Source organism: Amblyomma mixtum, chromosome 1, assembly GCF_055824585.1.
Source record: "Amblyomma mixtum isolate Tamu chromosome 1, ASM5582458v1, whole genome shotgun sequence".
Taxonomy (NCBI): Eukaryota; Metazoa; Arthropoda; class Arachnida; order Ixodida; family Ixodidae; genus Amblyomma; species Amblyomma mixtum.
The window spans coordinates 4,603,147-4,629,826 of NC_143012.1; the positions used below are offsets into that span (position 1 = coordinate 4,603,147).

General features: G+C 44.2%; 1 protein-coding gene across 3 annotated transcripts; it reads left to right on the forward strand.

Moving 5' to 3' along the window:
* The first annotated feature begins 2,268 nt into the window (after positions 1–2,268).
* On the forward strand, positions 2,269–26,680 carry udt (protein undicht). Of its 3 annotated transcripts, none has more exons than XM_089541903.1 (14): positions 2,269–2,378; positions 5,311–5,497; positions 7,346–7,407; positions 9,214–9,306; positions 11,301–11,513; positions 12,462–12,565; positions 12,804–12,909; positions 13,638–13,854; positions 15,813–15,877; positions 16,624–16,713; positions 19,161–19,400; positions 20,865–20,971; positions 22,187–22,328; positions 25,359–26,680. In XM_089541903.1, the coding sequence occupies exons 1-14, from the start codon at positions 2,279–2,281 to the stop codon at positions 25,514–25,516; spliced, it is 1,884 nt and encodes a 627-aa protein (XP_089398029.1). In that variant the 5' UTR covers positions 2,269–2,278; the 3' UTR covers positions 25,517–26,680. The 3 variants fall into 3 exon arrangements, with proteins under 3 accessions (XP_089398029.1, XP_089398031.1, XP_089398030.1); XM_089541905.1 differs by lacking the exon at positions 2,269–2,378 and adding an exon at positions 2,471–3,042; XM_089541904.1 differs by lacking the exon at positions 2,269–2,378 and adding an exon at positions 2,471–3,008.

The following is a 26,680-nucleotide window of genomic DNA, read 5'->3' on the forward strand; positions in this document are numbered from 1 at the left end:
ACAGGGTCGATGCACGAAGCAAGGACCTGCATAAAAAAGACGAACGGGTTTAGCTGCGACTGCATCCCAGGGGTGCTGCCTTGCCCACTCAATTCTTCTAGCTATTCATCAGTGGTGCGTAAAATGAGATATGCAACTAAACCTTGATAAAACTGTTCTCTTACGCATTTCGCGCAAAAAACATTTTAGTTCTTTCTCTTACACCCTGCAAAATCATGTAATCCACCAGGTTACACAATATAAATATTTAGGGGTAACGTTAACTCATGACTTAACATGGACTTCACACATTGCAGACATTTGCTCCTCGTCCTTTTCCAAGCTTTGCTACTTAAGGCGAAAGCTTAAAGATGCCCCAAGTAAAGTTAAACTCCTTGCATACTCAACATTCATTAGGTCCAAATTAGAGTACGCTTCGGTATTATGGGATCCATTCATAAGGAAAGACATATACAAGTTAGAAATGGTGCAAAGGAAAGCGGTTAGGTTTATTTATAACAAATACAGGAGGTTAGACTCACCTACAACACTAATGACAACCAACCATATTCCATTACTTGAAGTACGCAGAAAAATTTCCCGTCTGTTGTTTATGCATAACCTTTTAACACATAAACTAAACATACCCCGCCCTGTAATTCTCAAACAATTGTCGGGCCGAACACACCATTCAAGAATTCATTTGCTGGAACCCATTTTTGCAAAGACTGACTCATTCAAGCACAGTTTTTTTCCACGGACTGTTTCCGACTGAAACACTCTTCCCGAGGCCATTTTCCAGTCCTCAAATTTTAGTAAAGCTCTTGAGAAGCATTTTCTCGAGTGAATGAGCGTTGTATTTCGTTATTCTGCTCATTGTTTGTAACCCCATGTATTTTCTTAGTATTTGTTATTTTCAATGCCTTGTATAGCCCCTCCTGCATGGGCCAATCTATTGGTCTGCAGTATTATGAAATAACTGAAGGAAATTCGGTATGACGTGTTTGGAGATTTTGTCGGAATGCACGTGACTTGCGACTCATCGGTATAAGTAATCAGTTTGATTTTTTTGTTATTTGGATAGAATTCGGCTTGGATATCATGTGTACACGTGGTCCTTATAAGTAGAAAAAAAAACAACTTCACTGGGCCTTTCGTCTGTTAAATATCCACGTCCCTTCACCTTTGAACTCCGCATTTTCCGCATGAATTCCTCTCAGCTTACTGTCGGAATCTTCGATATGGCAGCATCTAGGGAGAGCTCTAGCGCTGGTAAATTAAACTGGTACATTTGTTTTTGAGGGAAGGAAATGGCGCAGTATCCGTCTCACAAATCTCGGTGGACACCTGAATCGCGCCGTAAGCGAAGGGAGGAAGGTGGGAGTGAAAGACGAAAGAGAGAAAGAGGGACCGTAGAGGAGGGTTCCGTAATAATTTCGACCTCTTGGGGATCTTTAACGTGCACTGACATCGCACAGCACACTGGCGCCTTTTGCGTTAAGCCTCCATCGGAACGCGGCCGCCGCGGTCAGGTTCGAACCCGGGTACTACGGCTCGGTAGACGAGCGCCTTAACCGCTGAACCACCGCAGCGGGCATTCGAATTTGTTTAGTGGAAAGTAATGTTTTCCGTACTACAGCCTGCCGGAGTAACTTCGCACATTTGTCGTTGGGGTGCTTAGCGCGAATTCTCTTAATTTGAGACGAAATGTCAACTTCCCGCGCACTAACATTTTGGCTCATGCTAGAGCGCCAGGTAGTCGAAATTACTTACTGCGCGCGTCGCAAAGGCTGTTGTGTCGCACTGACTCGTAACAGCTAATGAACTGTTAAAATTTGCTCCGAAAGGGAATTATCGAAACTGTTCGCAGCAATTTCCAACAAACGCTTCCTAATTGCGCTGCGCGCCTGTCCGATCACAAAGGTTGGCTTTTAGCCACACTGCCCTCCAAGCTTCAGTTACTTCACGTGCTTGATATCGAGGCAGACAGTGAGAATGAAGTAGACTTGAGCTCTGGAAGATAACCCAAGTATCTTTGCGATTTAAAACTCGCGCCACCATCTGCCATAAACTTTTCAGCAAACACCCCAGCCCCCAAGCCATGGTCGCTCGTTCTGACATTGGTGCTTCCCAGTGCATGGCACGGCTTTGTGTGAATGTCGTTGGAGTAAAAACTTTCTGCGGATCGAGAAGCCTACGGCGCCTACATGATTGCATAGGGTGCAGCGATAGCCTACCCCCGTTGATGCTAACCGATGTGGCTGTCCGCAAAACCGGAAGGGTGGCAAACAACACTGCCATGGTAAACATGGCGCCGCCCTCGGAATGTCGGTGTTGGGGAGGGGGCTTCTGTTTAAAAATCTCGATCGTGGTCGTGTTATCTTTGCTTTTATCTGTTGGTAAGTACAACGTATCTAATCTGCTTTCTATCTTACCCCGAAGCAAGCGCGTCCTTATCTCAGATACGGAAAGACGTCCGCACGTTTGTCGTATGGCTGAAAGGCGTTGTCCGAAGCAACCGACCGTTGAGTATTGGACCAAGCCGTTGTCAACGCTTATTTTTCTGCAAACGCTCATTTTGTCAGTTTTGACTGAGGACAGCTATCTGCGTGCATTAGAGCCTGCTGGTTTCGATTGTTGGAAACGACTGCTCTGCTGTACTCTTGCCGAGCTATGTTTACCTCTGAGTTGGCGCTTCCGTCAAAGTAGTCACACTGGAAACCTAACTTGTTCCAGCGCGTTTTTTGCAGTTCGCCAGCTTACAATGAGGAAAACTGCTTGGAACATTACGCAGTGCGTGTAAACTGGCGTTTTTTTTTTTTTTCGTGGTGCGTAAGAGAGACGTTTGGCTGTAAACCTGTGGGTGCTTCCGTGAATTTGGGCTTGTAACCTAAATTTGGGGTCAGCTTGATCTGTTTCTAGTTGCAGCAACAATTTCTCGGTCGTTTCTCGCCACGCGCACATGAAATCTTGTCTTTCGCGCGTTCTGCTTATGCGTCAGCACGTGACTCACCACCCAATTGCGAATGGTATGTCAAACTTTCCCGGTCCCCACCTCTACAAGTAAGCAACATTCAGTTTGGTTTTCGTCATAAAGAAAACGCTCCTCAGTTTTGTTAGCTTCTACTGTTTGCACGCGCGAGTAAAATCATCAGCATTAAAGCCACACTTTTATTGTGTTATTTATTTAAATTTTACTTTCACTTACTGCAGCCTCGCATGAGGCTGTGTAAGGTCATAAAAAATGCACAAACAAATCTTAACACTGAGCACCATATAAGATACTATGAAACTGCAAGAAAATGCTCAGTAAAACCATGTCAGCTACAAATCTCAGAATCTGAAAATTCTTGTCAAAGGCAGAGCATGACCACGGCCTGAAAAGGAGTTCCCAAGTTTCTGTGGTGTGCGAAAAACAGGTTTTGAACAAGTCAGCGTGAGGGCTGAAAGGTGAAATGGTTCATTCGTGATAGACTCTTATGGGTTAGAAAATTTTAAATAGTTGCCATGTGGCTCAAATAGCAGAGAGTTAATGAATGTGCGCAAGAACTTTAAACATCCAGCACAATGGCATGAGCAACGTGGAGTGAGCCCCAGATCAAAAAGATGAGAAGAAGGTGAAATATAAAATGGACAGTCTTTTTTTTTTTTTAACCGATTTCAATTTGTTCACTTCTGTAAGCTTACGGAGAATCCAAACCCTGCAGCTGTAATCTAGAATCAGGTGGATCAGAGTAGTATATGCAAGTAACTTGGTATTTAATGGAGCAAGCACACCAAATGTGGCACAGTTATTCGAGCATTTGAAGAGCTTTGTTAGAAATCTTATCACCGTGCCATGACATATCCTCTGTGAATGTAAGGACAAGGTATTGCACTTCAGAACCCTTTTAGGTAACTGTCTTTGAACAAAATATGAGCAAGAAATTAAATGTGCACCTGGAGAATGACATGAAAACAAGTTTGGAGAAATTAATGCTCACTTGCCCTAAAGTGCATCAATTTAAAGAAGCTTGAGAAAAATTTGCTGAGAAGGCCGTGATCCAAGGATGATTTATTTGTATAATAAAGCACACAATTGCCAGCATGCAGTCATATGTTTGTGAATACATTAAGCAGTAGGTCATTGATGTATAACGAGGGACGTAGACCCAGTATGGAATCCAGTTCGATGCCTGAAGTAACATCAATGACCAGTGATCTAGTCGAATTGAAATGTGCGTGTTATGAGTGTTAGGGAAGAAAACTTGTTGTCCAGTTAACAAGAGTAAGGTTTTTTAAAACGGAGTTAATCTTTTGCAAGAGTCTGCGGGCAGGGACAGTGTCAAATGCCTTTGATAAGTCTATAAATGTGCACTCAGCCTGTTTACTCATATCAATAGAATGACAGGTGTCATGAGAGAGTTCAGCTAATTGTGTGCTGGTGGTGCTGAATCCATGATGAGAGCCATGCTGGGAATCACTCATGGTATTGTTGGACCTGAGGAAAACAGTGATGTGCCTGGTATGTTCTGGCAATTTACATGAATACGCCATCAGGGAAATACATCTATATCTAGACAAATTTGTATTTGCGGGCCTGGCGAGTTTTTTTGCCAAATTGTGGGAATGTCAGGTGTCGCGTATTCATAGCAGACTTAGTGATTCTTAAATGTAGTCAGTTTTTGCTAGAAAATGACCTTCTTTGCTTTCAATAGCTTCGTATTTCATTACTGCATTGTAAACATACTCAGTGATTCTCAGTGATGACTTGATATGTGGGAAAACAATGGATATAGTTGGCCTCATGTGCAAATGGTTCGGCCACACAACATGTGCTGAAGGTGGGGATCCTGCGTCTTGTGGATGTTTAGCTTGCACTAAGAAAGCAATTTTTGATTCATTATAATGAGAAAGGTATTAGTTTTCAATGGTATGCATTGTTAATACCAATTAGTGTTAGTATGAGTGGAGCGAGCAAAAAATGGAGTGCACAAAGCAACACTTTTGTTCAACGTGCCTGCCTTTGTAAAGTTTTTCGGAAAAGCTATTGCATCAAAAAGGAAGGCTGCTTGTGCACTATTTAGATGAAATGTATATCTCACTAAACGTCAAGCGGTTTTTCGCTCCAGTTGACAGTTATTTAGAATCAGTTCTCTAAGAAAGACCAAAAATCAGATGTTATCCATATTATAGGCTTATTAGATTCCGCTGCAACTGAAATAAAGAAAGCATATTTGGCGCATTTGTGGATTGTGCATATTTCGTTAAGTGTGCAAAATTTCTCCGAGCATGTCTTATTCTGTCTATTTGTGTGCCTTATCCCATTGTGCCTCGGGGTCTTTTTCGCAGGTCATGGCTACTATGGGCCTCGCAATAGGTGCCTGCTCCCTCAGACCCTTCAGGGAGAGTGGTACTCAAAGGAGCGCGGAGACGACACCTACACCACCATCGATGACAATCGCATGTCCAACCGAGGCAACTGCCTGCACATCATAGGCCAGCACAATGACAACTTCACCATCATATTCGAAAACACGTAAATCCCTCTTCCTATACGCCAGCGCTGCATCTTTGCAAAAAAATAGCATACAAGAGGACCGGGGTTTGAATCCCGGTGCCGCGCAATTCTCCACCGGGTTTAAGAAAAAAAACATCCGTGTGTCGATGGAATTGCGTAACCAGGCCTGGAGTGCGGCCTGATCCTCGTTGACCAGAAACAACCGAGCACTTCCTCACCAGAACAGGATTTGGCCACCCTGGTGTAGTACTTGGCCGCAACCTTCTATGAACAAACCAATCAACCCTCGGCCCTCAGTCCCCAGTGGCTGTGGAGCAGCTGACCAAGGCGGTGGTCAGACCTGTGACGCAGCAGGTTTGCGGGGATACGGTGGCCGCAACTGGCAAAGGACAGGGTTAATTGGAGAGATATGGCAGAGGTTTTTGCCTTGCATTGGGAGTAGTCAGGCTGACGATGATAATGATGAAATCCCTCTTCTCTGACCACTCCTTGTTACGCTCCATCCATACCTGTAACGTTTTGTTAACTTAAACTGTATAGCATAAAAGTGGGAAAGAATGCCACTTCTGTTTGATAGTTAGCTCCAAAACACAGAGCCAGACCAGTACTGTAGTGGGCTGGAGAATGCAGTAAAATCTTGTTCACAGCTAGCCTCCTGCAAAAAGTGGTGTTAATTCTGACAGCATCGGCCAAGGATGCTTTGGCTTCAGAGTTCAGCACTGGCAAAGTTTTGGCAGTTCAGTGCCGTTTAGATTTTTGCTCAGGTTGCACCTCATAGTTAGCTATTCCTATTACGGAAGTTCTTGTCTAGGTATTTACTATTAAGTGCATGGGTAAAACCACCAGTCTACTTCAGACCTGTTTGCAAAAATGGCAGTAATGATTTGTTTTGAATCTCCTTATCCCGTTTGTGCTGCGAAGTTCAATCACGAATGATCTTTGGCTCTAAGAAATGTTAACTGTGATTTAGTACTGAAAGCAACTCTGGCGAAGTATGCTTCATGCAGGCACATTTCCTGTTTTTGATAATCATCATTTTATAGAAAATGTAGGAAAAGTGCTCGAAAAGGTTGTGAGAGAAGTGTAGCGTAAACTGAGGTTACATCACGGCAGTTCACATTTACACTTGGAAACAGTTCACATGTAAGTTGCATCATTGTGTATGTTGAGCCAACAAACACATATATATAAAAGGAAGCTTCCATGACTTATGCACAGGAATATACAGTAATCGTGTTTTTGTGTGTGTGTGTGTGTGTGTGTGTGTGTGTGTGTGTGTGTGTGTGTGTGTGTGTGTGTGTGTGTGTGTGTGTGTGTGTGTGTGTGTGTGTGTGTGTGGCTGTTCAGAGAAAGCACTTTTTGCCAACTATGCTTAAAACTGTTTCTATTTGAGGGTAAAGGAGGCACATCAGCAACTTGATGTATTGTACCTACTCCGTGCCATGGGGACAGCAGCTAGCTAGCTTTGCAGGGAAAAGGCAAAATGAGGTTCTTTGGTTTTATGCACATTTCTGATATTAATGTTGCAACATTAATAGATTTGAACTGTCCCCTCTTATATCATAGCCATTTAATCCTTTTTGAGCGTGTATTAATGTTGTGGCTTAAGTTGACGCTCTTTCTCATATTTGATGTGCTTTCTCAAGTTTGTCTCTTGAAGTCGCTCAGGCATGTGGCCGCAACGTTTTGTTTTCTTACAGAAGTTTTGTTTCATTATTATGGGCCTTCCTGACATACTTTTTGCCGCTCTAAAAGCTAGGCATTTGCATTAGTGAATGACTGGACATCTGATTGATTCTGCCAGTTTTCTTGAGGGAAAAGTTTGATAAGGATGAACTTGTTAAAAAATCCTGTTTTTCTTTTCAGTGCCTGCTACTACTGCGTGCGCATATTTGTGCGGACCTTGAATGTCTTGGAGAAAATAGAGAGTGAGTCGAGTTGCTTATGTTCATTGTTAACAGTGTGTAGCTTTTTAATGGGTTGGGAAGTGGAGGACTGACCTAGCTTTTTCTGAAACTACCATTTCTTTGTGTCTAAAGCGTTCCCTTTTCTTTCGACATTAGTGTGCTATATGGTGGATGGGCACATCTGATGCAGTATGTATATAGTGTACTAAATGTTGGATCAAATATATGTGTCATTATTCTGGGCCTTTTCTTTGTGTTTTGTTCTTTTTTATTATGCTTTCATGATCATCCTACATCAAGGACAAGCCTACATCAAAGATAACATAGAAGCCCTGCAAAACCGTGCTGCTCATTTCATTTATTCGACTACTCACGTTTTACTAGCATCACGGCGTTAAAAGCTCGTGCTGGTCTTGACAGCTTTTCCCATCGTCGTAAACTCTCCCGATTAACTCTTTTTCACAAAATTTACCATCATCCTTTGCTTCACGACGATTTCTTTCACTTACCCACAGCAGTGTTTCCACGCCGTGACCATCCTTTCAAGATCAAACGCATCACATGTCACACTTCAAGTTTTGCCAAATCATTCATACCCAAAACCATTATTGATTGGAACCGGCTGCCTTCCACAATCACAACTGAAACTAACGCAACATCATTTCATGAACTTTTAAAAAATCAAAGCGATGTGTAGTTTTCTTCTAGTTCTGTTCACCGTAATGTGTTTGAGTTTCGCTTTTCGTTCTGTTTATTTCGATGTTTTTATTTTTTTGTTTTGTTTTTTTGCGTCTTGTTGTTCCGCCACATTTTTATTGTTGCTGACTACCAGTTATTGTTCTCTTCTTGCTTCTTTTTTGCCCTGTTACTCATGTTAAATGTTCCTTTTATGTATACAATTTGTAACTTTTAACACCCCCTATGTAATACCCTCGTGAAATAGGGCTTTTAGGGGTATCTTGAAATAAATAAATAAATAAATACTGCCCTTTCTTCTAGTGTGTGTGTGTTGCCCTAATGGTGGGATTTCATTTTCAGTTGTTTTTTTTTTCCTTTTATTTATGAAGTTCAACAAGGCTGTTTCTTGGGCTAGTCGGTTGCGGAGCACTTTATCCTGCGTCTCTCTTATGTCCTCATCTCCTTGTGCGCTTAAGTTTTCAGCAAATTTATTTATGATTCTTCTTTTTCTCTAATGCAGTTGTCTTAGACAACATTGCCAGTGGCAGATGACTGCCTGTCAGAGCCATGCTGCCCATACAGCTACAGCAATGGGGCATTATGCAAATGGAGGGCTGATAAGAATGTAAAAAAAAAAAAGAAAGTTTTAGGTCACCTTCAGTGCTTCGTACTTCAGCTTACCACATTGGCATTGTGAATAGCATTCTGCTGTTAATATGGGTTGTTGTGTTCTTGTTGTGCTGGACAGGAAGAGCACGGTTTCAAAAAATATACAATCGGTGCTGTTGCTGTGTAACATGTTCTAACACAGATTACTAGGCTGTTTATTTCCCTTCTGAAATGGGATTATTGATATAACAAAGCAGGCCACATATGCCAAAGGTTGATGTTTAGTTTCAAAGTTATTTTCTATGTGCCATCGGAGTTTGTTTCTGTTACCTTTGTTTGTTTTAAGCTCATTTTGTCACTGTGTTGTATTTGTCGCATGTTGCAATATGTTCAGACATGTGTCCTATGCCTCTGTCCAGCCAACCCACTCCAACTATGGAGGCAGTATAACATAAGCAATTAAATAACCTCTGACTGGCTGTGCATTCTTTGTCCAGTTTTGAAACAGTCGACTTCCTGTCTGTGTTTTCACTTTTGCAGCTGGCTGTGTCAACCTCAATGAAGGCGAATCTCCAGACATTCAGACTGTCTGTCGCTCCCTCGATGTCAAACAAGAGCTGATCACCCTTTTCTGTGAGCACTTCATCGTCTATTTCTCCTTTTTTTGTGTCTCTGTGCCTGCCTTGCTAAGAATGCTTTAAATTGGCCCAGAAAGTCTGCTATTCTATGTACTGCTCTTACCCCGAACATTTTTCTCTGAATATAATCTGAAGTCCTTTGTCGCTTGGATCTTTTGTGCTCATCTTTGAATGAGTGCACAGGTGTCTCTCCAGTTTTATTTTTCAATAACTCGCTACATATAATGCAAAAGCAAAGGAAGTTTTATTAGTGGCTGTTAAAAAGATACAACGTAGTGGTCAGAGCAAGAGCATTGTTTTATCAGAGTTACTCTTGTGAATTTCTTACTTTCATAATCATGATTACTCAGCAGCAGGTTTTCTCTTCCATATTAGGTGAGACAATCGTCTTAACCGAGTAGACCACAGCTCCTTTTGATTTGTGGTAATCTGACTTGGATTGCCTGTTACACTATTTACATGTTTCACACCACTCTGTCCCATTCACACAGCGCCGCCGCGGTGGCTCAGTGGCTATGGTGCTCGGCTGCTGACCCGAAAGACGCGGGTTCGATCCCGGCCGCGGCGGCTGGAATTTCTTTGGAGGAGAAATTCTAGAGGCCCGTGTACTGTGCGATGTCAGTGCACGTTAAAGAACCCCAGGTGGTCGAAATTTCCGGAGCCCTCCACTACGGCGTCTCTCATAGCCTCAGTCGCTTTGGGACGTTAAACCCCATAAACCAAACCAACCAAACCATTCACACAGCCCTGCAACCTGTTGTGACTTGGCCTGTGTGAATAGTGGTTGTTTAGGTCGAAGTGAACAGTAATTTTCTTTGAATAATTACAGCGCAGATATTTCGAATACTTCTCGCACACAGAAAACGTTGAACAGCACTTATGCACACTTGTGGTCTAATCTCTGTTTTGATTGATTCAGCATATCGTTGCTGTACTTCAGTTTTGATTGAAAACCACAGTAGGCATTTAAAATCATGCACTTGTGTAACACACAAGGCCATTACATTAAAAAAAAAATGAGAGTGCATTGAAGCTTTGTGGCACTCATTGAAGCTGTGTCAACTTTCTCCAAAATTGGCCATCGGAAACTGGGGGAGAGTTGACCTACATGTGGTGCCGACGTATTGGTGGGGTGGGACCTCCAACTGCTGGTCTTAATTGTGATTGCATTGCTGCGCGGCTTTTGCTTTTGAGCGGTGACTTCATGGACATCTGCTAGGCACATGCACCGCACATCTGCACACCCAACATCATCCCACGTGAGGGGTCAGAGAGGGGCACCCATCTCCATGTGCCTTGCGCTAGCTCCTTCTTGCACTTGCACTGTCGCGCTTTGTTAATGAATTTTATGCACAGAAAAGCCACGCATCCTGCACCCGATGCATGCGCCATGCTGTTTCACTGTGTGCGCATCATGGCTCTAGCATACACACGGGTGTGCAGGCATGCCTCGCATACACCTAGGAATTGTCTGTGGAGTCTGAAATTTGGCTGCAATTGCACCACGCAGTGCCATCCCGGATGAGATACGTTGAACCAAAACTACACGAAGCAAGAGTTCTAGAAACATTATTTTCTTGAGACAAATACTTTGAGATTTCGAACACTGAACATTAGGATCTAATTGAATACTGTAGCACCCACTGACGCCGCAACATGGTGGCGCTTAGTTCGGCACTCTCAGCTGGTGCCTTAGTGATGAAAATTAAGTAGAGCGGCACGTGCACCGGGCAGCGCAAGCCGGGCACGGGCAGTTTGGTCCTAGAAGCCCACTATGTTGCACCTCTTGTTCTGGCGCTCCGCTGCAGCCCCGCAATTTCCCAACAGTGGTGATCCAGACGTGACACGCTTGCACAACCTTACTAGTACTCGACCGAATATTTGAAATTGTCAAATATTCACGCAGGCCCAGTTGTGATAAATGTGCTGCTTGTTGAGTAATGGTTGTGCATAATTAGTTCCTTTCTCTGTGTTGCATTGCACGTCCAGCCACCAACCCCACGGCAAAGAACTGCCGTTCGAGCCTGGAAGGCGTGTGGAAGTTTGCCTACCAAAACACGTTCAAGTTCACGGGCGAGTGCAAGCATCCAGACGCCAACATCACAGCATGCCAGATGCCCGGCACGCAGTTCTTCATTGTGAACCAGCAGTTCACCATCAACTACAAGCAGTGCGAGGGCATGATGGAGACCGAGGAGGGAGGTAGGGTGAAACTTATTTTGATTTACGTGATGATGAGGTGGTTTTCTTTGAAATAATAGGAGGAAAGAAAAAAGAGAGGGGCTGGCTGCAGAAACTGCCACCTGCTTGCTGGGCACCTGAACAGTGGTTGACAGAAAGGGATAGAGGGATATAAGCAGGAGGAAGCAATAAAAGGCAGGAAGTGACTGGAGAGAAGATACTAGACAGAGGTAGGCACTATTTACAACCTATACCGAGTGTTGTATCTCTCAAAGGAAATAGAAAGAAAATTATCTAGGCCAAACTGCTCAATTGTTTGGGAGCAAATTTCACACAGGAGGCATCTGGCAGTCAGGTCTGTGTTATACTATGTCGGTGATAAAAGTCCACATCTTCTGCGTAGGGGTCGGACATTTAGGTTTAAACAAAAAAGATAGATATAGTAAATTTAGTATTTGTGGTCAGTATTTGTGGTATGCACACCACAGCTAGTGGGCTGTTGAGTAGGAGTTAGCTCAGTCAAAGGAGACAGTTAACTAAGTACGCAAGACAGAGGCATGGTGGAATGATGAAGACAATTTTTTTGCCTGCTAAAAAAGGACGTATACACAAGGGAGAACCATACAGGACAAGGGCTGGACGGAGGGGGCTGGCTGGTGGGACGGTGGTACCATTGAAAGTAATGCAGCCATACGCTTTGAGGTATTTGTCCTCTTGTCCTCGCTTAGTGCTTGTCCTGTCCTGTCACCTCATCTTCTGTAGTTACCGTGCTATGCTTTCATGTAACCAGTGTCAGACTGGTATATTTAAAATCTATGCTGCAATTTTAGAGCAATTTTCAGTTGTTCATTTCATCCTGATTTTTCTAAGCATTCAGTTTATGAGTTTGAAATGTTGCCAAGTGCAGCCTTGGCTTGTGCCAAAGGTGGTTGTGGGAGCCAACCACCGTTCTTTATTTCCATTTTTCAGAGGTTCAGTACAAATGCCTTGGAGACTGGTATATTGGCAAGGACCATTACTTTGCAGTCATGAACACTCGTGAGAGCCGGATTGACGCTAAGTACCGCTGCTTCGTAAGTATTCGAAATTTTTGAGTTTTTATTTTGCACCAGTCTGTTTTTTGTTGATACCGCTTGCCTGTACAGAAAAACCGGGCGTCATTTGAGGGTAATGAAGAGGGTAATGGAGGCTAGTGAAGCAGCACTCCTTTTGCAGTAAAATAATTGCAGCCAGTTCTGATTTCAACTGCAGAGAGCACTGTGTACATCTGAGTACCACCAGTCACATTCTATCGCACTCCCTTGTTTGCAGCTGGCAAACAGAGATGACGACATCTTCCTTGGTGTGTCCATAGAACCGGAGTGCGCCTCACTGAAAACACCACAAGAGTCACCTGAACGTTACCGCCTGGAACAAGGTTAGTTCTCTGGATCATCGAGGTACAGTTGAACCTCGTTATAACGAAGTTGAAGGGGCCTGAAGATGACTTCATTATAGCCCGTGTGGACCGATCTTCCGACAGGAATAGTCATTTCTTCGTTGTATTCATTATATCATTACAACGAGTTTCGATTGTACATGCACTCAAATGCTCTACTATCTGTCACATTTGTTACCTGTTGTGTTCAGTTTCTACTTGCTTGTGCTCTCAGGTCTTCTCTTGATGTTAGCATTAAGTGAAAAATGTGAATGAAGGAGTGCAAAATACCCTCTTCCTTTCATTTATTTGCCCCTGTGCTCTCCAGTAATTTTATATTATCCTGAAACATGTCGACTGTTCATGCATAGAATTGCATAGTGCATTTTCGGTACGCAAGTTTTCTTTTTTTTTTTTTACACTTGTGGCCTCCACATTTCTCTGCAAATTTTGCACCTTAGACATCACTCTTTTGTATGAAGTATGCTTATTGGCATGACATGAATAACTGGCATAGCTAACTGATCGGCCCACATTTGTTAGGACTTGGATATTTTTGTGTGCCCCTGACTATGGGAAAAATTAATTGTTGGCTATCATTTTAAAAAAAATCATAGCTTCTGACACAGTGTTCTTTTGACAAGGCCATAATCTTTCTTTTTTCTTCTGAGCTCATCACTTGCTCAAAATGACGGCCGTTTCTCTTGCTGTATTGCTTTCTGTTTCAGTTAAAACCGAGATTGTGCAGCCTAGCTGTACACTGCCCGACAACTTCACTGGCACTTGGCTTAATACGGCCAACTTTGACTCGCTGGTCATCATCAACAAGACGCACATAGTTGAGACCTGGAAGCCCGACACTGGTCGGGTCAAAGAGCAAATCTACGTCTGCATTGAAGCTCGGCAGAACCGATACCTCATGGCACGGCATGGAATTCATGGCTGGTGAGTGTTAACTATTGGTGTGTGTTGTCTGTGATTCACTGAAGACATTGCCTTGATAAGTCACGAAGGAAGTGACTTGCAAAGCATGATCAATGACTTAGACAGGCAAAGCAGAACAGTGTGTCTAATATGAATAGGCAGTAAGCTTAAGTACCGTATTTACTCGCATAATGATCGCACTCGCGTAATGATCGCACCCCCGAATTTTGTTGGCAAAATTCAGTTTCTTTTATTCCCCGCGTAATGATCGCACCCCAAACTTGCCGCGGCAGTTTGCCGATGATGTCGAATCTAGCCGACGATGATCGTACTTGCTATCTGTCTCACAGATGGCACGTGCAGATTGCCATCTTGCTCTGTCAGCATTGCAGCGGCAGCCGCCTGTTGGTTGACCTGCGGTCACACGGGCAGTCTAACTGCGGTTATGCTTAACCGCGGATACCAACCTTAACTGCAGTTATCTCGAAACAAGGTTCGCCGTTGTCGCAAGTCTCGCCACCGTTCTGGGTTGCGGTGCAACAAACGAAGTGACGCGGTGATCCGGCTAAACTTTATTGTTGTAAATAATAAGCCCTGGGATAAGGGAACGTCAAAAATGAATCCTCCTTGAGGATCGCGGGCCTGTACCGAGTTGCTGGTAGGAGTAATAACTGCGATACAAGCTAGTTTTACGTTCGCAGCCGCGTAGCAGCTGCCGCCGTTTCCAGCGTTGTCCTGTGTACTTCTCCTCCTTGTGAATGCGTCCTTTTCGCTGGTTTTCTACATACTGCCGCCGTTGCAGCATGAGTGACCTGATCTGCTTGACCAACTCCGCCGCGAAGGCGTCGCTGAAATCGATCGTATATATTTCTTTTAATATGAAACAATGAGGTTGTAAGTAAGGCAGCGCCTTAAGTAGAACATTCATTATAGCGCTAGTCAATTCAAAAGCACCGTCCACTGTGGCTTCGATACGAAACAAGTTAGGCCTAGCGACGACTAGGGAGTACAGAGCGCCGTCTTCCGCCGCGCTCGCGGGCGGCACTATTGAGGTAAGCGCGCGCAATCCAGTGCTCCGAGCGTTGCGAACGTGTCACCTAATTTCATCAATGATGCGGCAGGGACCGGACATTTTTTGGCGTAACGGCGGTAAAATGCGTAGCTTGAGCTCCGCGGGACGTTGCTATTGTACGCTGTTGCCGCGCTATTGGACGAGATCGAAGGCCGCATAAAAGCACCGTCGCGCAGCACTATACACACGGCCTATTTTGATGCATTGCCCTTTGAACGTGCGAAGAAGGTACGTTCTTGAAGTGGGCCAGCACTTGCTCTTTTCGCACTTTACCTTCTCGGTTAACGACGTAAGCCGAGATCGCCGATATTGCCGAGATCGGTTCGCGATAACCGCATCTAGCGGCGTAACCGCGGTTAGCGCGCCCGTGTGATAAGGGTTGTCTGCTTGCGACTTGTTTGCGTTTTCGGTGCTCAAAAATTTTTTGTAAAAAATCTACCCTGCGTAATGATCGCACCCCTAAATTTCCGTCAATTTTTGTAAAAAAAAAAGTGCGATCATTATGCGAATAAATACGGTAATATTCGACAGTCCTGTAATGGAACAGCAGCTTACAATTGATAGCACGGTGCCGGAAGTGGTATGGGAATACATCTACTTAGGGCAGGTAGTGACAGCTGAACAGGATCATGAATCCATCCAGTTCAATCCAGTTCAATATCCAGTTCAGTATTTAATACATTGGTTGTGCATTGTAACAACCTAGGCCTTCGTTCTGGCTGAACTTCTTAGTGCAAATTTCACAATGCAAACCAAGTGCTGAACTGCATAAAGTTTCAGCTTTGCCTGTATTTCGAGGTGTGGAAGTCTGAGTTAATGAGGGTTTACAGTGTTTTTTGCCAATTCACGATCGCCTTGCCATCCCAGTGCTGGGACTGTAAAGCAATGTTTTTTTCAATCTTTCCAGCCAGAGGGACTATGTCTGCTTTAACTTTGTGCCACGTCACCACAGCGTCATTCGCTACCGAAAAGGTAACACACACTATGATCACACTCTATATGCATGAAAGTCTATACAGCAATGGTAGTGGGATGCATACACCATAGTTAGCCACCATGATGGCTCAGTGGTTGTGGTGCTCAGCTTCTGACCCAAAAGACATGGGTTCTGTCCCAGCCACAGTAATTGCATTTCGATGGAGGCAAAATGCTAGAGGCCCGTGTGCTGTGCAATGTCAGTGCACGTTAAAGAAACCCTGGTGGTCAAATTTATCCGGAGCCCTCCACTACATTGTCCCTCATAACTTGAATTGGTTTGGGACATTAAACCTTATAAACAAACAAGCACACATCGTGTTAGCAAGGAAATTAAAGCCATACTGTTTATTTTGTTTCTTTTTTTCTGCTGCAGCTTATTTTCAAGGTTTCAAGTTAGCTGGTCTCTCCATGCTATCATTGATGACTGTGTTGGCAGTGTTACCGTTTTTGAATCTGGATTATCGGTATTATTATCATTATTATTACTGTAAATGCTAGTGAAGCAAAGCATAGCTGGCCTCTGCAGTGGTGGTAGCGCAGTAACCTGAGCACCATTTCATCACATGATTTTGGCCTGTGAATGAGTGTTGTCACTTCTCTAATCATATTTCATTCCTTACGTGTTAGTGCGGCTGTACCTGAAGCTTTCATCCTCTGTATGAAGTTCTGTTCTTTTCAACAAAAAGCAACTTACTGTGCATGTGTATTCCATTTTCGTCTCATTTTTTCCCTCGCAACAGGCAAAGAAATGATCACGGACGAGTTCTCAACTGTATGTTCATGGACCATGTTCCCCGATTACCAGCAGTGGCGATACGACATCTTTATCTGTGAGTTGATACTTCCGATCTATCTACCAACAGTGACTTTTAGTTTGGTCATCATTCATGATATGTGGATATCTTTTTTTTATATGTACAGTCAAGCCCACTTATAACAATATTCAAGTGCCATGGAAATACCATTGTTATAACCAGTAATTATTTTAACAGGGTTGTGCTGAAAAAAAGAAAAGATGACAAACTTCAGAGCATTTATTTACAGGGAGCACCCAGAAGGGTTTGATTGTTCTAATGCCTGTAAAAGCTCATTAATTCGAACTTCAGGGAACCGGAAAAATGTTCACCGTTCACCGATGACCAAAGCACCACCATCACGCACCAGCGGGAGCTTCAATCACCTCCACGTCACAGGAATCAAGCCAGCTTTCTGGAAGTGATTCTTACAGGAAATTCAAGAAGCATGCAGAACTAAGGGTGTGGTGACAGCTGACAAGAGAAAAACTGCACTGGCTGCACGCACGCGCACTGCACTGACTGATTGGGGGTACGCATGGCGCGCGTATCCAATGCAGCAATGCAGGAGCTTGCCTAACGCGATGGCGCCTGCCCCTAAGACACGGGAAATTTGTGAAGCAGGGACTGTGGAGCGGAAGATGGGACAACGTACGCGCTGCCGGTGCCAGCCGTAGCTCGATCAGAGTCTAAAAACAAAGAAAAATGCATCGGCACATTTTTTTCTGCGAGCGGCGCACCCCTCACCAACATTAATAATGGACTGCTCCACCAAGGCTTCCTACCATGCTCCCTACTTTCTGCATGGGCCTTTTGCTCAAGGGAACGCATTCATGGGTTCTTTTGCTTTCACAGTGTTGCTACGCCGGCTTAGTCCATTGGTCGGCCCCACATACGCGCGCTTTTGTGCTGTAAGCATGGTTTTTCTGGTGTGGTTGTAGCATTTCCTTGTTTTTTTTTTCTAAAATGGTTGACACTCACTTACCGGATTTAATTGTTACAGTCAAGCCCATGGAAATACCATTGTTATAGCCAATAATTGTTATAACAGGGTTGCGCCAAAAAAAAGAAAAGATGACACACTTCAGAGCATTTATTGACAGTCAATATCCGGAGTGGTTGGATTGTTCTAATGCCTGTAAAAGCTCGTTAATTCGAACTTCAGGGAACCGGAACAATGTTCACTGTTCACCGATGACCAAAGCACCGCCATCACTGCGCCACCGGGAGTTTCGCGCACCTCCGCGTCACAGGAATCAAGCCGGCTTTCCGGAAGTGATTCTTACGGGAAATTCAAGAAGCATGCAGAACTAAGGGTGCGGTGACAGCTGACAAGAGAAAAACTGCGCTGGCTGCACGCACGCGCATTGCACTGACTGATTGGGGGTACGCATGGGGCGCGTAGCCAATGCAGCAATGCAGCAGCTCTCGTGACGCGATGACGCCTGCCTCTTTTGCTTTCGTGGCGTTGCTGCGCCAGCTTAGTCCATTGGTCGGCCCCACATGTGCGCGCTTTTGTGTTGTAAGCATGGTTTTGCTGGTGTGGTTGTAGCATTCCCTTCTTTTTTTTTTCTATAACCGTTGACGCTCAATTACCAGATTTAATTGTTATAACCAATAATGTGCCTTGACAGCATTGCTATAAGCAGTTATTTTACCATAGAACACATAGCAAAGCTGATGGTGCCATGACTGACCATTGTTATATCCGATGTATTGTTATAACCAGTATTGTTATAAGTGGGCTTGACTGTATAACCAATACTGTGCCTTGACAGCATTGCTATAAGCAGTTATTTTACCATAGAACACATAGCAAAGCTGATGGTGCCATGACTGACCGTTGTTATATCCGATATATTGTTATAACCAGTATTGTTATAAGTGGGCTTGACTGTATAACCAATACTGTGCCTTGACAGCATTGCTATAAGCAGTTATTTTACCATAGAACACATAGCAAAGCTGATGGTGCCATGACTGACCATTGTTATATCCGATATATTGTTATAACCAGTATTGTTATAAGTGGGCTTGACTGTATAACCAATACTGTGCCTTGACAGCATTGCTATAAGCAGTTTATTTTACCATAGAACACATGGTAAAGCTGATGGTGCCATGACTGACCATTGTTATATCCGATATATTGTTATAACCAGTATTGTTATAAGTGGGCCTGATTGTACAACCGTACAACCTGCTTTTTCATCAGCCAAAGTTAGTATATTGTGGTCATGGCGGCAAGATGGAATCACTGGCAGCAGCCCGGCATTAAATGCAGACTCAGGTAGCTGAGTCCAGCTACCAAGCCCAGCTGCGTGCTGATTCGGCGTGCAGCTGGGATGCTTTTGGTGATATCCTACGTCAGCATTATGCTAACATAGCAGCATTATAGCATGATGCAGCTTGCTTTGCATTCAGTTTGAGCAGCTAGAGCAACAGGTAGCAAATAGACACCCAGGATGCGGTGCCTTTTTCAGCGCGGGAGCCAGTCTCCATCAAGTGCCCAGTGGCAGGCAAGTTCCGATTCGACCAGTCGGGCGACATCCCGTTCGAGACACGGATCCGTGGAGGCGTCACACAGATTCCCCGGCCCAACGTCTACTGCAAGGAGAACATCTCCGACTTCTCTGTGTGTGACAAGGATCAGAAGATCATCCTCATTGACGCCGACTACTGCATCTCGGTGGACTATTATGGTCGTCCCGTGGATATCTACAGTGAGTTTGTCTCCCTTTCAGTTGTGTGGGCTACTTCTTGTTTTTTTTCTGTCATTTTTAATGCGAAAGCATTACTGGTCCCATTACGAGAAAAGCCGGTGGCGTATGGGTGTGTACTCGGAGATGGTACAGAAAATCCCAGCGATGGAAACAAAAATAAGATGGCAACATCAAGCAGCTGTGTAAAGCACACAGCAAGCCGAGCACCGCTACTTCAGGCAATCCTGTATATGTCCTTTGTCTACACATATTCGCCACTGGCCGACCTCTATGTGCTGCCAATTTTCCCGACATTCATGCCAAAGTTGTGTTGCAACTGTTTGTCCTACAACATTTTGGGTGGTGCCATACGATTTCTCATTGCATATATATCTTGCATGTGCTAGTCGAGTTGGAGGCTAGCTTGCAACAGGGATTCGAACAGACGACATATACAGCTTCTATCTTGAGACTTTCATATCAAAATTGTGATGCAATTGTTCATCGTTCATATGCGCCTGTATTTGTATGGGTGGCATCATTTATCGTGCAACCAATACCTAAACACATAAACTTGTTGAAAAGAACACTATGTGCAAGTAGAAACATTATGCACAAACGCCCAAGGACAGTGGTGATTTCTCATTCCCACATGTAAGCAGTCTTAAGTGTCTCTGCCAAGTTTTTTTTTTCTTGTTTTCGTGAGCTGTCCAGTATTTGTGCCTGAAAGTTGTGGGTGTAACCATGAAATTCAGTGATTGTGATATCTAATAATAGGTGACTGAGCCCCGCCTGATAGGCAACTAAACTTTGCAGTGGAAAACTACTAAAGAGAGGAGCATGGTGACATTACGCAAATAAACTTTGCAGGAGAGAGCTGAGGATGAGAGAAGCATCACCACATTATATCAAATATTATTCCTTTGCATCTGTCAGAATTGCCACATCTGTGCTGCTCCCTAACTAATGTACACTTTGTTTCTGCGATGCATTTTGCTGGTTTCATTCCAAGACACCAAGAAACATTCTCCAAGGAGAACTTGGCAAACCGAAAGTTTGCTGTGAGTGTGCAGTAACAGAATTGCATTGGCGAGGTGTCCGTGCACCAAACTGTTGATCAATGTTTTAAAAGCAGAAAAGAAAGCATCGTTTTGGTTCTACTTATAGGGATGTGCTTGAAGTGATCTGAAAAAGTTCAAGTGTGCTTTTTTAAAAAAACTTCTAGCCCTCTCTGCTTTACCTAGCATGTTAGCGCAGTTCGCCATTGACTACACACTAGGCTAAGCTCATGGAATGAAGGCCAAGAGCACTAAATGGTTACAGAAATCTTAAACTTGTTCCGGTGATCATGATTAAAGGTATATTTTCTAACTAGTACCACTGTAGCTGTAAAGGTTTTGTTAAGATACACTGCCTTTGCATATTTGCTGCATTTTGCATGTCAGCAGCTTTGATATTGAGTGTTGGCGTGTGCCCTGTGTCCAGGTGAGCCTGATTATGAGCTCAAGTGCATTGCCTTCTGGAAAGAGAATCTACGGTCGTACCTCATCACTTACAACGAGGAAGACGCTTACAGCAAATTCCGTTGCTGGGTGAGTTTGCTTTTGGGGGGGGTTGTGCTTCTCGGTATACACCACAGCAGTTCAGCCTAAAAAAATTATAGAGCAAAAATTTTACAGTGCTTGGTCGATCTGTTTCATTTAATTTTTTTTACCAAAATAATTTTCATTTCAATGTCGCTACATATACAAGACGATATTTCACTCGTCATTGGCTCAGAGCTGGTGTTTTCTGCTGTTTGTTGGCTCCTTGTGTTACTGGGTGATTTTGTTCAAGTTCTTTTTTTTATTATTATTATTACTGCCATGTTTGCTTGCCCGCTTTTATAGGTAAAACAAATCACTTATTGTCGTGTCCGGTCGCTGTGTTGAATGCAGCGAAAGACGCACACGGTACTTTAAGACTTCGTTTATTTAAAGCCGATGAGGGTGCGACCAGTGTCGACCGAGGCAGGAGCCGAACTGGCCGCCCGAAGAAAGGAGGGCGCGGAGAAGCGTCCACGGGAGGGAGTGGCTTCCCAAAACAGGAGGAGGATGCGAGTGGTCGTTAGGAGGAGGATGCGAGTGGTCGTTAGGAGGAGGATGCGGGGGCGCACACACACAAAAGCAATAAGGGGACACAACACTTATTATTTTTGATGCTATGTTGTTGAATCAGATTATTACTCAGTTACCAGCCCAGCATGCAACAAAGAGACAAGAAGACAGCTTTGATATGCATGGAGAATATTGATGTCTCCAGATGTGTACTCTGTGCAAGAACCATTTACTCTCCTTGTTTCTTGTACAGGTCGCATATGCATCTCTATGTTATCTGCTAGCTTTTTACTGGCACCAGCCATTTATAGGGGATTTCAGTGCTGCTAAAACATTGGTAGCTGCTGTGATCGTTGGCATCTGTAGCCCAGCGAAAGTGAAAGGAAATGTGATTACCTGGGAAACCTAGTTGCACTTAAGGTTTTGAGGAGGGCAGGGAAGTTACGAGGATTAGTCTTATACATTGGTGCAAAATGAGGCGTTATATCTGACACACTCACACTAAACACATTAAAAACAATTTGATGAGCAAGGTGTTAAACCATTCATCAGGCTAGGAGCTCGGAATTTCTTTAGCTCGTCTTGACCCTAAGCCTAAAAGGGCACTTTGCAGGTGTGCTATTGAGTTGCTTAGCGTTGGAGTTGTCTGTAAACTTCTGCCTTTTGCTCAACTTGACTTGGCTCGGCTCTTACACAATGGGCCACTCGCAGGTGTATCAACGGGCTGACCTGAACCGCGTCCTCATGTCCCAGTCTGTGGGCGCTTTCTGCCATGTGCTTCAAGATGTGACCTCCAACAACTACACCCAGGGTGCCGAAGTGGCACTGGACATGGTGGAGTACGAGCGTGAACGTGAGTGGTTCTTTGCGAGCAGTGCCCTGCATCATGCCTGTGCTCAGTCGAAGTGGTTCTTAGCAAAACTGTGGTGGTTGTCTGTACTCAGTCGTGACCTTCTTCGCAGCGTGTTCTTGTTCACGCAGAGTGCTAAAAAAAAAAAATAGAATATAGCACATGACACAAAGCACAAGCCACCACCTTTGCTTGCTTTGCTTGGCATTCTGTCCATTTGCACGGGTGATAATATAGGATGCAAAAGAAAATAGATGGGGATAGAAATTTCAATGGAGCCATTAGGCTAGGTTAGGTGTAACCCAACTCAGCCTAACCTAACCTAACCTTGAAGCCAGGTAAGCCAACCTGTTGTTGATGCCCAGTGCTGCTTAGTGTTTTTCTTTTTCTTTTATGCTTTGCTGGCCTGCAGACATGGTGCAAACGAGAAGTTCTTAGTGTTGCAGTACTTGCAGTCGCTGACAATAAAAAGGTGGACTCCAGTGACAAGTCGACACATACCCCCCACCCTCGCCCCAGACCCACGTTATGTAGGTAGTTCCCCGCATGATCACGGTGTGTGTGTGGAGCTCAAGCGAATAAACACGGAACAATACAATCACAAAGCCAGCAGCCAAACGCAAATGGAGATGCAAAGCAATAAAACGGCGCCTTCGCATGCGGCCCGGTGCAGCAGCAGCAAAAGAGTAGCCAATGGTTCGGTAGTTTCGGACTCTGGCGCAACGCATGCTCCGGAGGTTGCCGGAAGCTTGCTCTCACTGCTGTTCGTACGGGAAAGCAACCGCCGACATGTAGTTGACTTCTTACCAAATGCAGTTTACAAATAAATTACACTTTTTTTTTTTTTTTTACACCACTCACTCACCTTTCACAGCCACACACAGCGATGCAGCCACACCAATCTTCCCAAGCCTGCCCCACGTGCATCCGCGTGCGTGCTGGCGTGCTTGCGTAGCAGGGAGCGCAAAATATGAGAGTAAACTTTTTTTTTTTTTTCAGAAATTCGGGAAAGTTGGGGGTGCGCAAATTAAGTAAATATGGCAGTAACACTCGAAAACCTCATCAGTGCAGAAATAAGCCTAGTGACAAGCACAGAAATTCAGACGTTAGAGATAAAGCTCTTAACTTCAAGCAAACAGCTTCAGCAAGAAAACAGGAGTGATACAAAAACAACTGTGTCATGAATCGAATGTAAAACTCACAAAATAACTTGAGCATCAAAAGAAGACAAAGATAAGCATTGAAACGAAGGAAAATTAATACATGAAAGGTACATAAATGCGCATTCAGATACACGATCTGTTTAGTTGTGGTATGCAAATAAAGGGTATTGGAGTATTGCACAAATTCTGCGATCAGATTGTTTCACTCGTTTGCTGTTTGAGCGAAAGGTCGGTGAAGATGCAGGGAGATTGATGCTTCTTCACCTTGTGATGACGATAGGTGACGTGATGCCCCATCGTGAGTCGAGGTGTGACAAAACTTGTGTTGAAGACAGAGCCTGACTATAAATTAAGGGGGAATGCGGCAAACAAAATGGCCAATTGGGTTGGAGCATTTGATTCTAAATTTATTTTTATTGATGATTCTCAGGTCCTTCTCTGTCTCGTGATGAAAAATTTTAACAGTATGTGCATAGTAATTTAACAACTGGTTTTTGATGTGGGGTTATCAAGAATTGCAAGCAACTTGTGCATCTGATGGCCCCGGCGCATTGAGATGTTCGTGGCTTTCCTATGCTGGAGCACAGCCATCTTTGAATTTTTCTGGTTGCATTGGCGTATTTCTCTGACCAAAAGCAAAAGCAAACGAAGCAGATGAGGGCGTAAACTCTAAGGTGGATTTGTTAAAGGTGCACTGAAGAGGAATCTGAACTTGTCTTTTTGCCGCGGGAACTCGATCCACACGTTCCGAGCTTTCTTAGAAACTGCGATTTACTGCCCTGTGTGGCCGATTTCCCCAATTAAATCGAATTAACGGCCGGCTCCCGCCTTTTTTTTTTTTTTTTAATTCTGCCTCGTACGGTGGGCGGAGTCGACCAACGCGTGGAGCGCCTTTCACCCAGTCCTGTGGCGGCTTGCCGCTCTGCCATCGGCGGAGTAATACGTAGTAGTCCGTAGTAGCAAATAGTCCGCACGTATTTTTATTTCTTGGGGCTTATTTTGCGGCTATATTATCTGCGAATGAAACTATTTATTCGCGGAAACCTAAAAAACAAAATAAAGCGAAAGCAAAGCCTCCACGGGACTGGGTGAAAGGCGCTCCACGCGTTGGTCGACTCCGCCCACCGTACGAGGCAGAATTAAAAAAAAAAGGCGGGAGCCGGACGTTAATTCGTTTTAATTGGGGAAATCGGCCACACAGGGCAATAAGTCACTGTTTCTAAGAATGCTCGGAACGTGTGGATCGAGTTCCCGCGGCAAAAAGACAAGTTCAGATTCCTCTTCAGTGCACCTTTAAGCTTTCACTTTTTCTTCGATTGCTATCTCTCATCCCTTCAGCCTTTCGCAATGAATTACAGTAGAATGATTTTGTTTCTTTACGCATGAATCCTGAAGCTTTGAGGAGTGCAATGAACCTCTCAATTTTGTGATGTAAACTTGCAACAGCTTTTTTATTGTTCTTCTTGTAAGAAACATTGTGTAAATACACATGTGGGAGTTGAACTTTTATTTTCTTAAGTTCTGGAAAAAAGTAACAGCTTTATTGCACAGAAGAGGGCTTTATGAACAAGGTCACATTAAAAGATTTCTGCACCTTCTCCTTAGTTATTCAAAGCCCCAGGCATGACTTTGACGAGGGTGTTAAGTGTAATACTCAACAACTGTAATAGCTTGATTGAAATAAAATGCAGCTCTTAAGTTTGCATAACGTTTACATATTTGTGTGAGATTTGGTGACTGTGCATAAATAACGACAATAGTTTTAATTGTCACACCCATATATAAGTCTGGTTTCAAGGTTTGGACATTAGCTTTAGATTTCAGGGCTTCGAAGCGAGTGCGTAACTGTCCTCTTGTGCTCACATTTCAGACGACGATTGCCCCATGTATTTCGATGATGGGTCCAACCCGTACCAGCAGATTGCGGAGCAGGCAGCTGTTCTGATGCCCTCGGGCACTGGCCTGGCCGGTCACGTGACCCTCCTGCAGGTTGTGCTCCTGGCATGTGTGCTCCGCTTCTTCCTCTGAACTCTGCTGCGGCTCTGAAGAGAGGCTCTGGACTTAAGTAAGACGTGGAAGGTGCCACGCCTGCACGTCATGTGTGACTCATGCCGTTTGTGCCTGCAAAATGCATGATCGGCTACAGAAAGCTCGGGGACCACTAAAGCTGTGAAGAGGGTGAAGTCAAAGTCCATGTTGTGATGGTCGCGTCTCAAAGTCCATGTTTCCATGGTCCCTTCCAAATGTGCTGACTACACCCCACAGTTGCATGCTGCATGTTTGGACAGTCTAGAACAGGGGTCTCAAAACACGCAGCCCATTGAGCCTTGTTGTGTTCCCCACTGGCTCTGCAGATTTTCAGGACTCAACCTTTGTCCTGCAAGGACCTCGTTCATTCCCCCCTTTTAACCTCCAGGTGAGTAGCTGTAAATAACAATTTCTCAGTATCCGGTCATTTCTGCCTTTGTCAGTACTGTAGAACCTCATTAATTCAAAGCTCATCGGTCTGCGCTAAACATTTGAATTAAATGGGTTTTCGAATTATTCAAAACAAACAGTACAAAAAAAAGCAAGCAGAAACAATGTTCAACTGCTTGCAGCACTTTAGAGTCGCTACCACTGCAATTAACAAAGCTGCTGTCGACTGTTTACTGATTAAATTCCCCTCATCAGTGGGAGGGAGGGCTCGTTTTAACTCGTCATGGTCGCCACATCATCATCGCCAGTTGGTCAAAATTCGGTCACACTCGTTTCGATGCTCACAGAACATAGTCGCGCATCTCACCAATGTAACTCAGTGGTTGGCAAAGCTCTTCGCCGCTTGATGGCAAGTGGCATGGCATTGCTCTAAGGCGCATGAGCAAGGCAGATGTTGATCGAAAAGGAACAAGAAGAAGAGTGGGGGCAATGTGGGCCAGAGGCAGAGTATTTTATATCGATGAGCTCGACGTGGCATGCATTAAACAGAGACTATGCTGTGTTGGTGTTGGCATAGTCTCTGCACATCTAGTGCCCCTGGTGAACTGCAGAGGATTGCTCTGGCCAGCGTGGCGTCACTGTGCTGTGCACTAAGTTTGAGTGCCACTACTGTCTGCACAATGGTGCACGAAGCATTAAAGGTGCACTGAAGAGGAATCTGAACTCGTCTTTTTGCCCCGGGAACTCAATCTACACGTTCCGAGCATTCTTAAA